The sequence below is a fragment of the Gossypium arboreum genome, chromosome 11 (assembly GCF_025698485.1).
Source record: "Gossypium arboreum isolate Shixiya-1 chromosome 11, ASM2569848v2, whole genome shotgun sequence".
NCBI classification, from domain to species: domain Eukaryota; kingdom Viridiplantae; phylum Streptophyta; class Magnoliopsida; order Malvales; family Malvaceae; genus Gossypium; species Gossypium arboreum.
The window spans coordinates 123062148-123075514 of record NC_069080.1 but is presented as its reverse complement, the minus strand read 5'-3'; the positions used below and the strand labels follow the sequence as shown (position 1 = coordinate 123075514).

Here is a 13367-nt window from a genome sequence, read left to right as displayed (position 1 = left end):
CAAAAATTTGAGGATCACGACTAAATGTTAATTTGAACAAGGAACTTTGAAAATTTTGACAACACGAGTTTAATTCCAGACACGACTCTCAAAAATGGGTCCCCAGCGGAGTCGCCAGCTGTAGCGACGTGAAAATTTTAGCTTGGTCGCTAATTGTGGCGATTTATTGAAAATTTGAAAATGGAATTTCGGTTTATGAAAAAAAGGGAGTCGCCACCGATCTTTTTTTAGGTGTGATCGGACACCTAATAAATCATCTTTTGATAAGAAAATTCATTTTCTTCTAATAAAAAGAAGGCCAAATTTTGGTTTACGTCAAAAGCCAGATAAAAATCAGGGTTCGGGAGTCGGTTACGGACGAGGAAGGTATTAGCACCCTCGCGACGCCCAAAATTGGTATCTTATAAACACGTGTTGTCTTGATTTTCAAAAATACGAGTTCAATGTAATCATTTAGTCGTGATCCAATTGAAGAGACGAGAAATTTTAGTTTTTTGATTTTTAGAAGGGTATTCCGTTTTCAACACGAGCCGACAAATTTCATCCAACATAGCGATGAAATCTATGGCTTAATGTTAAACCGATACATTGCCTTACTTATTAAAAACAAGAATAAGGTTTTCGAAATAATGCAAAGCAAATAAATAAAAATAAAAGACAGATCTAGAAGTATATTGAAGCAAATATAAATGCGACAAATATATTAAAACCATAAATATATATGCGACATTAAACGTAATATTAGAACCAAACACGAAATGGAAACAATGAATAAATATATATAATAATAATGATATTAAGAATATGTACGCCAAAAAATATATATATATGTAAATAGTAATAGTGTCAGAAATATACTATACATAATATTTGAAATATATACATAAAATAGTAAGAATATATATAATGTAACGCCCCAATTTTCGGGAATTCTGTGAATGTTGGCATAGGTTTAATTATGTTAGTGGGCCTCTAGAAGGCCCAAGCTTAAGATAGAACCCGACAATTTTAGTTAATTTTTGTTCCATAAGAAAAAGGGGGTGAAATTATGAAATAGGACCTATGTGAAAATGTTTGAAAATGCTATAGGCTAATTTGTAGTGGCCAAATAAATAGGAGTGCAAAATAGGAGGATTTGCATGTCAAACCTCCCATTTTACATGAAGTGGCTGGCCATCATGTTGTTGAAGACAATATGTGCACTTGATATCCATAATTTATGGTACAAATTGATAAAAATTGATAATGGGTTAGGTAAATGTTCTATGATAATGGGTTAGGTAAATGTTCCATGATGGGCATTTCATGTCTTTTGTATTAAAGAATTAAATGGATGAAATATGAAATTTTATTAAAAGAAAAACGGGTGAAAAGAACAAAGTTTTATCCATCTTTGTTCATCATAGCCGAAAGTTAGAGAAAAGAAAGGAGAGGAGAAAGCTCTTGAATGTTCGGTCACTTGGGGAAGAAAATTGAAGGTAAGTTCATGGTAGTTTGCTTCTATCTTGATGTTCATGAGTTCTTCTTAATTCTACCTTAACTCTTGAAGCATATTTTGATTTTTGGGTGTGTTGTGAGCATTTGGTCATGAATTAAAATGAAGGAAATGGTTGTTGTTTCATGTTCTTTTGATGAAAAATGGAAGATAGGTGAAGTTGAGCCAAACAAATGATCATGCATGTGCCTTAGATGCTAAAGGGAAAAATCGGCTAACATGTTGTGCTTTAAAATGATGAAATGGAGATTATGTTTAAGTAAAAATCATAGATATGTGATGATTGATTGGTGATTTACATGTTTAAATAACATGCATGCAAGATAGGTGTGTGAAAGAGTGATTTGGTAATAAATCTGCTTGGGACAACAGCAGTAATGTGACTTTGGAAAATTACCATAAATTATGGGAGATGAATTAGAAGCTGAATAAATTATGTAATTAAATCTTAATGAGTCTAGTTTCAAATGAAATAAACGAGAACATATTTTGAATTTTGTACAATGAGAAATTTGAGTCGTAATGAAGAGTAGTCAGATTAGTCAAACAGTGAAACATGGGAAACTTTGAGAAAAATCTGGTATTGATTGGCTAAACCAAAAATTCTTAAAATTTTATGGATAGAATATATATGAGTCTATTTTTAGGTAAAATTAATGGCACTTGATTTGGAGTTTTGTAGCTCCAGTTATAAATGATTTAGTGACTATTGCTCAGGAAGACAGCTTGCAGTGAAATTATAATTATGTGTTAAACATTGACAAAAATTTGTTAATGAGTTGCTTATTGATTTCTTATAAGCTTACTAAGATCTGTAGGAGTGGTTGGCCGAATATTGTAAGGGGTTAATAAGTAGTTCGTATTTGAATAGTTAGACTAACGTGTTAGTAATCCAATTGTAGGCAGTTCGTGTGTGGATCTAAATCAAGATATCGTCGCAAAATGTGTGTAACTAACACCCTCTTTCTTAGTCTAGATCGGCAAAAGCCGAAAAGCCGAAATGCCAAAAACCGGTATTTTGTAGATTTACGAGTGTGCGAATGCTCGTGAGGTAAATCGATTAATGTTTTTGTAAGCTGCAATGTTTGGACTGCAATGTGCATGATTTCTGTGCCCTCGGTATTTTTGGGCTTAATAGGCCAAAATTGGAATGATGGGCCAACGGGCCCAATTCAGTAAGAACCCTCAGTAGTGATTACATTAGTACGTGAAAGGTAGGAATATGCATGAAAAACCCTAAAATAGATAAATTACTGAAATACCTTTAAAAGTGGAAAATTTATAGTTTTACCTCTAGGAGATAAATTACCAAATACCCCTAGGGTTAAATTGACCTAAATACATGTTTAATCGTTGTTATTTATCGCATGCCATGTTGTTATTATCGATGCATGGGATGGGATATTGACGGAGGAAGTACTGAAAGTGGCTTGTCCACGATTGGAGGCTTTGCCTCAATTTATTGTTAATCGAGCAAGAAGGTCAGAATCTGTGGAGTGTTAAATTTGGGTGGGTTGAGCTATTCCCACATAGAGTGTATGGCTGGTACGGTGGAGTGTAGTGGTTGGTGGGTTGAGTAGTCTCCCAAATGGGCTTGTATATGTTATTGATGTTGCATGTATTTTGAAATGGGCCTATGGGCCATCTTGTTATCTGAATAAGGGCTAAGGCCTAGTTTATTGTAATCTAAAAGGGCTCGCCCAAGATCACTGCATTACTGAATGGGCTTAGGCCCAATGGGCTTGAGTGACTTGGGCTTTGAATGGGTTTTCCTTACACTGAGTTTCCCCAAACTCACCCTTCTTTAACCTTGCGGTGAGCCTTGATGTGGGTGACTTGGAGCCGGAGGGATTCAGAGTGGCCATGGTGAATACTTTGGGTTTGAAAAAGAGACTAGTTTTCTTAAGTTATTTTTAATTACTATTTAATTTTTGGGTTGTAATAAGGCCATTTTAACTTTATTTTCTTCTTTGATTTTCTGGGATTATATTATTTTAAACAACTTTAAATTGATGGATACTAATTCAAATGGGCTAGACTTAGGGCGTCACGAATACTTGATTTACCAAAGATAACCACTCAAAGAAATATCAACTTGTTATAACCAAGTGTGGCAATGGATGTGGACATGTCTAGGATTGGATCCAATCAGAGAGCTTGGTACTTAAGCAGCCTTCATGGCTCACCTCCTCTGTTATGGATACCTACCTGGTGCCCAGCTTCCATTCACTTGGTTAGTTTGACAAAAGTCGGCTTTTAAAACACTGAAAAGGGAACATAGGTTTTTGACTTCAATGTGGCACGTCGGATTCGGGCTTAACGTCTGGGCCGGGTTTGGGGTGCTACATATAATTAGTAATGCTAAAGTATATATACATAATAATATATATATAAATATTGAAAAATGTATGTACATAATAAAATAAGCAAATGATACATTTATAATAAGTACATGAAAATATCTATACATATATGTAAATAATAACAATAATATTAAAAGTAAGTAATAATAGCGAAAATAATAAGAATAATATGGTATTAAGAGTATACATATAAAAATATAATATTGAGAGTATATATACATATAATAAAACGCATTAATATCAATACTAATAATAAGGATAATATAGAAAAATATATATATGAAATAGTACAAAATGTATAACTAATGGTATTAAAGTATATACATAATAATAGTATTACAAAGTGTACGCATAGCATTAAAAATATATACATAATATGCGTTGAAAAATACATACATAATATAGTATTAAAATATTTATATAGCATTTACATATTAGAATAATAATGTTAAAAGTACCTATTAATAATATTATATAAATATAATAAATAATAATAATAATAACAATAATAGCAAAAATACAAAAGAAAGTATGACATAATAATAAGGTAAGGAAAGTAAAATATAATATATTAAAGATAATAAATATAATAGTAAATATAATAATGTTAAAAAATACCATACATAAAGAGTATATATATACATATATAATAAAATATACACTAATATTTATAAATAATAATAGTAAATATAATAATAATAATAATAATAATAAGTATAGTATAAATAATATGTACATAACAATAATAATAATAAGTAACAATAATAATAATAATAATATAGAAATTCAAAAAAGTAAACATAATATAACAATATTAAAATAAAATAATTTTAAAAAATACTATGTAGATATAAATACACATACGTATGTAAATAAAATATACACTAATATAATAATAATGATAATCAAATAATATTTAAAATGAAATAAAATAACGAAGATAATACGAAAATAAACTAAAATCTAAAAAAAGGACTAAATTTTGAACAAAAACAAAGTTTTGGGGCAATTTTAAAGAGAAATAAAGAAAAAGGATCAAATTGCCACACGCGCATAACCTAGGAGGACTAAAATAGCAAATATTCCTTCCCATCAAAACACAACATATCAGTGGGGACTAAATTGAAAAGTGCGACAACTTCCTGGGGCAAATTTTAAAATAAAAAAACTTGATTGCAAAAGCTTGAAAAGGCGGAAGGACCGTACGTGCAAATTTCCCCTTTTCCAAAAACACGCGGACCCTGAGGCGGGTCGGATCGGGTCGTATCAAAATGACGTCGTTTTGGGGTTAAATGGCAGCTCCCAAAACGACGTCGTTTTGGGAGGCTATATAAAGGCCAAAATTAACAAAAAAAATCATTTGGTGAGGAGAGAAAGAAAAAAAAGGAGAGAGAAGGAAGAGAGAAGGGAGGGGGAGGGGGATTTCCGGCCAATGGCCGGTCATGGTCCGATTTTGAACCATCAGAGCCGTATTTGCACAAGCAGTGGTGGAAAAGGTAAATTTTTTTTTAGTTTTTTTTTTACTTTTATTTTGTAATATATATATATATATATATATATACAGACTTGTAGTTGATGAAAAAAAAAGATTCGGTTTCTTTTTTTAAAAAAATAAAATCACCTTGTGCTTGAATCTGGTTCTTGTTGTTTAGATCCCTCTATTTGCTGTTTTTTCTTGCCTTGGAATCACTGGATATGTATTCGAATATGTGGTATATGTATTTTATTTTTTGCTAAACCTTTTACAGTTTTTGATTCGGGTTTTTATAACCCTTTTACACCTATTTTCTATTATATCATCTTGTCTTCTTTATTGCTTTGGGGGATGGGCATGGGCGGTGGTTGGAAGCAGCAGCGGTGGCCGGTGGAGGAGTGGGTGGTGACAGAGGAGTCAGAGAGTTGGTCAAAAGGCAGAGGCGGCTAGGGTAGATTAGGGTTTCAAAAAATTTTGTGTAATGGGTATTGGGCTTGGGCTAGGTAATTAGGTTTAGTTTTGGGTTAAGCTTTAGTGGGTTTAAATTTTAATGGATGTGGGCTGATGGGTTTTAGGATATTATTGGGTTTAATTTTGGGTTTAAGTGGGTCAAAATTGTAAATGGGTCATGGGGCAAAATTGGGCTATAACAGGCACTATCATATCTTTCTGATGGCACAAATGACAAAATCCAAGCTGTTATTGAATCAGGTGTACTTGGGCGTCTGGTGGAGCTTTTAATGTGAGTTAGACTATTTTTTTGTTGATTGACACTGAAATCTATTGCATTTCTGAGCTATTTTGTTTGGTTTTCTGACCCAAATCGTAATTTTTTGGGCTTTCACAGGCACCCTTCTCCTTCGGTGATATCTCCTGCTCTTTACACAGTTAAACGTATTGTTATTGGAGATGATGTGCAAATTCAGGTATTAGACACTTTATTTAATTTGCTTTTCCTTTTAAAAGATCTTACTAGAATATGTATCTTTTGCCACTTATCATATCATTTTCTTATAATAATTAATTGTTAGAAAATGACCCTCCATACAGCTCATGCAACCAAATAGAAATTCATGCACGTAAGAATCATGCACATAAGTCTTCCGGATGAAATATGAAGAAGTAGCTGTTGCAGTATTGCCGAATGAAATACATGCAACTAAGGATATCAATGATACTATTTCATCTCGGTTTCATTTTGTTACTCTTAACAATGTTTTGCAATTTAGCTCATTTTGAACTATGTTTGGATGACATTTGATGTAACTTGATGGTGAAAGAGCTAATTACCAGCTTTGCCTAAGTGTGCAAGTCAATTTCACCTAGTTCCAATGAATTAAGCGGAGTTAGGTAATGTTTAGGTGATGTATTTGCTAATTTAGACCAGCTATTGTTTGGTATATGTAATTGCTTCATGCCAAATTTTAGTGTAATGAAAATTCATCAGAATTTCATCCAAAAATACTCTCTCTTTTCTTGCCTTCAATTTCATTCTGTTTTTTCAAGCTTAAATCTCTTGACTTGAATTTTCAAGTTTTCTTCATTCTTCATCCGGATTCATTACATTGTTGTTTAAGCTCCAGACTGAAGTCCATACTTCATCTGAATAAAGTGTCCCAAAATACCAATAATTGGTATTAGAGCCAAATTCTTAGTGGACCTATCATATTTCAATCCTTTAGCACAATGTTTTCATCAAGATTCTCACCAATGCCACCACTAGTGTTCAATGGAGAAGGCTACCACATATGGGTAGTAAAAATGAAGACCTACCTACAAGCATTTGATTTGTGGGAGGTTGTCAACTCAGATGTTGAACCAGCACCTCTAAGAGCCAACCCAACAGTGGCTCAAATTAAACAACATTCTGATGAAAGAACTAAAAGACACAAAGCTATGTCTTGCATCCAAAATAGTGTCTGATGTAATTTTCACAAGGATCATGGCTTGTGAGTCACCAAAGCAGGCCTAGGACAAGCTCAAGGAGGAGTTCCAAGGTACTGAGAGGAAAAGGCAGCAATAGTTGTTGAATCTAAGAAGGGAGTTCGAGAACTTGAAGATGAAGGAAGACGAAACTATCAAGCATTATTCAAATAGAATTATGGTTTTAGTAAATAGCATAAGATTGCTTGGAGAACAGTTTAGTGAGGCAAGGATCATGGAGAAGGTGCTCTCAACATTGCCTAAAAGATATGAGGTAAAAATCTCATCCATTGAGGATTCGAGAGACCTAGCAAACATCTCCTTAACTGAGCTCATCAATGCTCTTTATACTCAGGAGCAAAGGAGAGCTACCAGGATGGAGGAGCACCAAGAAGGTGCTTTTCAAGCTAAGGCCAAGGCTGCCTCGAGCACCACTGCCTACAAAAGCAAAAAGAACTGGAAAAATAGGCCTAAGCCTGATGCTGCAAGAAGAGGGGATCAACCCTACAGGCACTGTAAAAGAGCAGGTCATCTAGAAGATAGATGCTGGTTTAGACCAGATGCTCTATGTCAACATTGCAAGAAAAAGGGACATGTCGAAAGGGTTTACAAAAACAAAGGCAGACCTAGGCAGAATCAAGCACAACAGAAAAATGTTAAAGCTCAAGTGGCTGAAGACAGTAGTGACCATGAAGAGCAGGTCTTTACTGTGTCATGCTCAGCTGGCCAGAAGAAGGGCTCAAAAGGATGGCTTTTGGAAAGTGGTTGCACTAACCACATGTCACCATATGCAACCATATTCAAAACCTTGGAAAGAAGCTGCGAAACCAAGGTAAAAGTTGGTAATGGGCAAATTATCAAGGCTGAAGGAAAAGGGGGTGTGCTGATATGCACTCCCACAGGCAACAAAATCATCTTAAATGTATTACTAGTACCTGAGATTGATAGGAACCTTCTCAGCATTGCTCAATTGCTGGAGAAAGGCTATTTAGTCGTGTTTAAGGCCAAGGAGTGCCAAATTGCTGATCCAAATGGATCAAGCATCATGTCAGTCACTATGAATGATAAATGCTTTGAAGTCAACTGGCCAAGTGACTCACATTCAGCCCTCACTGCCTCTATTAAAGATTCCAAGCTTTGGCACCAAAGGCTTGGTCATGTCAACTACAGATCCATGGACCAGCTAACCAAAGAATATATGGTTGAGAACTTTATCAACTCAGTTGAAGAGGAGGAAGTTTGTGAGGTTTGCCAGATTGGAAAACAAGCTAGACAGCCATTTCCTGTAAAATCAACCTGGAGAGCTTCAGATAAGCTGCAACTAGTACACACTGATGTGTGTGGCCCCATGAAGACTCAGTCATTGAATGGTAGCAGGTATTTCATTCTTTTCATTGATGATTTTTCAAGATACTGTTGGATTTACTTCTAGAAGAACAAGTCAGAGGTAGCTTCTGTATTTTTAAAGTTTAAAGCTACTGTAGAGACTGAAACAGGTTGTAAGCTGAAGACTTTGAGGTCAGACAATCGGACAGAGTATACTTCATCCGTGTTTAATACCTTGTGTGATGAAGCAGGCATTAAACACCAACTCACTAACACTCAGCTCACTAACACTAACACTCAGCTCACTAACACTTATACACCTCAACAAAATGGTGTAAGTGAAAGGAAAAATAAAAGCTTGATGAATATGGCCAGATGTTTGCTATTTCAGAAGAATTTACCCAAGACTATGTGGGCTGAAGTAGTTAACACTGCTGTTTATATTCAGAACAGGCTACCAACCAAGGCATTGGACCATAAGACTCCATTTGAATCCTGGTTCGGGTTTAAGCCATCATTGGCTCATTTGAAAGTCTTTGGTTGTCTATGTTACAGCTATATACCAGCAGTAAAAAGGGACAAGCTGTCCAAGAAGGCTGTGCCTGGAATTCTAGTAGGCTACAGTATGGTCAAGAAAGGGTACAAGATTTTAGATCCTGTAACAAACAAAATTCAAGTGAGCAGGGATGTTGTGTTTGATGAGAAGGCTCAGTGGAACTGAGAAAGAAATAAAGCTGAAAATGTTTCTGAAGAACTCATAGCAAGTCAGATTGAACCTGATCAAGTTGATCCAGAAATGAACATAGATGATGTACCAGTTAGAGGGACCAGACCCTTAGCTGAAATTTATGAAAGAGCACAAGTTGCTATAGTGGAGCCAACCAGTTTTGAAGAAGCTGAAGCTGATGAAGGGTGGAAGCAAGCCATGATTGATGAAATTAAGATAATTCAGAAGAATCAGACATAGGAGCTGACTGAAAGACTTGCCAACAGAAAGACCATTGGTGTCAAATGGGTTTATCGAGCAAAACAGAATGCTGATGGCAGTTTAAACAAGCTGAAAGCTAGACTTGTTGTCAAAGGGTTCAGTCAACAATTTGGTCTGGACTACATGGAAACTTTTGCACCAGTAGCCAGGCTTGACACAATCAGATTGATAATTGCTTTGGCTGCATAAAAACAATTGATCATACATCAACTGGATGTGAAGTCAACCTTCTTCAATGGATTCCTTGAAGAAGAAATTTATGTAGAATAGCCTGAAGGATTCAAAGTGCCAGGTGAAGAGCACAAAGTGTACAAACTGAAGAAAGCCTTGTATGGCTTGAAACAAGCTCTTAGAGCCTGGTATGCTAGAATTGACAGCTACTTGATCAGTTTGGGATTCAAAAGAAGCATCAGTGAACCAACACTATATGTCAAAAAGGAACAAGCTGAAACACAGCTCATTGGGTCATTTTATGTTGATGATCTCTTGGTGATAGGAGGAGACCAGATAATGTTGGCTGATTTCAAGGCACAAACACAAAGTGGAGATACTACAAACACAAAGTGGAATCTTCTTGGGACAGAAGATATTTGCTGCAAAAATCTTAAGCAAGTTCTCTATAGAGAATTGCAAGCCAACAAGCACACCTATGGCTGTTGGAATGAAGCTGTCAAGCCAAAGGGACCATGAACAGGTCAATGAATCTGCCTATAGGAGTCTAGGCACTAGACCAAATATCATGTTTACTGTAAGTATGCTATCGAGATTTATGCATTGCTGCAACACACAGCATTTTGAAGTAGCAAAAAGAGTGCTCAAGTACATCAAGGGTACTTTGAGCCATGGGATACATTTTAGAAAAACTAAAAATTTGAAGCTGATAGGCTATACTGACAGTGACTGGGCTGGTTCAAAAGATATATGAAAAGCACTTCTAGTTATGCATTCACAATAGGCTCAGCAATGTTCTGTTGGAGTTCAAAGAAGCAATCGATAGTGGCTCAATCAACAGCGAAAGCTAAGTATGTTGCAGCTGCAACTACTGTTAATCAAGCCATTTGGCTGAGGAAAATCCTAGCTGATTTGAACATACATTAAAGGGAAGAAACAGAGATCTATTGTGATAACATGTCTGCTGTTGCAATTGCAAAGAATCCCGTTTTCCATGGTAGAACAAAGCATTTTAGCATCAAGCTACATGTGATAAGGGAAATGGAACAAGCTTGAGAGGTAGAGTTGATTCATTGCAATTCAGAAGAACAGGTTGCTGATATCTTCACAAAGGCTCTTGGTGTGTCAAGGTTCATCAAATTGAAGAAACAGTTAGGAGTCAGCAGCATGGAGACCAATGAGAAGTGTTAGAGAATGGCCCTCCATGCAGCTCATGCAACCAAAGAGAAATTCATGCACGTAAGAATTCATGCACATAAGTCTTGCGGATGAAATATGAAGAAGTAGCTGCTGCAGTATTGCCGGATGAAATACATGCAACTAAGGATATCAATGCTACTATTTCATCTCGGTTTCATTTTGTTACTCTTAACAATGTTTTGTAATTTAGTTCATTTTGAACTATGTTTGGATGACATTTGATGTAACTTGATGGTGAAAGAGCTAATTACCTGCTTTGCCTAAGTGTGCAAGTCAATTTCACCTAGTTCCAATAAATTAAGTGGAGTTAGGTAATGTTTAGGTGATGTATTTGTTAATTTAGACTAGCTATTGTCTGGTATATGTAATGGCTTCATGCCAAAGTTTAGTGTAATGAAAATTCATCAGAATTTCATCCAAAAATACTCTCTCTTTTCTTGCCTTCAATTTCATTCTATTTTTTCAAGCTCAAATCTCCTTACTTGAATTTTCAAGTTTTCTTCATTCTTCATCCGGATTCATTACATTGTTGTTTAAGCTCCAGACTGAAGTCCATACTTCATCCGGATAAAGTGTCCCAAAACACCAACACTAATTTTCTCACTAAAACCACATTTATACCCCTCTTAATTAGACTAAAGATTTTTTAGGTTTAGTTGTTAAAGATGATTTATTTTCTTGTTTATGGGCAAAACTTGTTGCTACAAAGTGTATCATTAATCATTAGGCGTTGCCATGCCTTTTAAACCTTTTGAAAAATAATTATGAAAAGAAAATCAATAAGTTTGCTTCATGGGCAATCTCAAGTATCACAATAGGAAATAAAGAGTAGATACAAGTATCAATTTTGAACCTAAAGTTTTATCTGCGTTGATTTGTACAATGAAACGAATGGTAATGATATGAATTTTACAGGCTACAATTGAAGCTAATATTATTTCTCCTTTAGTTCATTTGCTTCAAAATGCTGAATTTGATATTAAGAAACAAGCTGCACAAGCCATCTCAAATGCTACATCTGGTGGGACTCATGATCAGATCAGGTACAAAAATGGTTTCCTATATTATATTTTAAGGGAATAATGACTTGATAGAGTATAAATGATAAACTATCTCATCTTTGCATGTCACATATTTTAGATTCCTTGTAAGTCAAGGTTGCATCAAGCCATTGTATGATCTTCTTTGTTACTTCGATCTAGAGGTTGTTACAATTTGCTTTCAGGGGCTAGAAAATATTCTCAAGGTAGAAGAAGCTGATAAAAATATGGGCATTACTGGAGGAGTGAATCTCTATGCACAAATGATAGATGCTGCAGAAGGTCGAGAGAAAATAGAGTATTTACATTATCATGACAACACTGAGATTTATAAAAAGGCTGTGGAAGTTCTCGAGACATATTGGTAGTGCTACTCCAACAGAGTTCCATTTTGTAGGGGTCAAATCTCCCAAGGGATTCATTGAAGATCTCCAGATATTAGTAATCAAGACTTGTTCTAATCTTATGAATAAAAACGATTGATAATAAATTATGTGGACCAAATAATTATATTTATTGCTTTGAATTTTTTATAATTATTTTATGGTAACTAATCACACCTTTAATTATTGAAATCACAAAGTTAAGATTAAAATTACATTTATGCCTCAAGCCTTCTTTACACTTTGCCAATGTTAGTATACAACTATACATCCAGCGTTTCCAAATAAAGAAGGAAAAAAAAAGGTTTTTTTTTTATTTTTTTATAAAAGGAATTAAAAAATTATGAGTAAACTATTAAAATAGTCACTTTTGTTTGTCTCAGGTTAGATTTAGTCACTTATATTTGTAATGTGTAGTCACTTACGTTATCGTTTTGTTATGAAATGGTCGTTCTATCGTTAGGATATGTTACCTCCCAAACCATAATAATCCAACGTGGCAGATAAAATAGGTTTTAAATGCCAACATGGAAGTCCAACCAAGCAAATTAATTGATATTTTAATTAAATAAATTTAATTAACTGAATTTTCTAAATTAATTAAAGGAAATTGGTAATTTGGTTTCCTAAAATAATCAAAACCAATGCATCAAATTAATCTTTGAACTAGAAAAAAAGAACCCTTAGTCTCCTTTTTCTTTTCGTTTTCGTTTTCATTTTGACTGAAAAAACCATTCATTTCCATAGTTATCTTTGTTGAATCGAATAATAGAAATCAAATTGAGTGCTCTTCTCTTTCGTATAGAGGTTGGTGTGTCCATTTCTTCTCCTTCTTCTTCTCTTTCGTTCTGCTCTTCTCTTCTCTAATGGTAACAAAAAAAAACTAATTGTTCCTTCTTTTTAAATCGGAGGAAATTGGGTTTTAGGGAAAAAATTATATTCTATTTGCATAAATTTTTTTTAGCTTTTCTCATCCCAACTGAATATCCACATTGGCATTTAAA

General features: G+C 34.6%; 1 protein-coding gene across 1 annotated transcript in view; it reads left to right on the top strand.

The window, feature by feature from the left end:
• Positions 1 to 12348, top strand: part of LOC108477917 (importin subunit alpha-like) — a 36751-nt gene extending 24403 nt beyond the window's left edge. The window contains exons 9-12 of the mRNA XM_053021370.1: positions 5986 to 6074; positions 6180 to 6258; positions 11856 to 11983; positions 12081 to 12348. Of these exons, the coding sequence (XP_052877330.1) occupies positions 5986 to 6074; positions 6180 to 6258; positions 11856 to 11983; positions 12081 to 12348 (564 nt within the window). The remainder of the gene's footprint in view (positions 1 to 5985; positions 6075 to 6179; positions 6259 to 11855; positions 11984 to 12080) is intronic.
• Positions 12349 to 13367: the final 1019 nt, after the last annotated feature.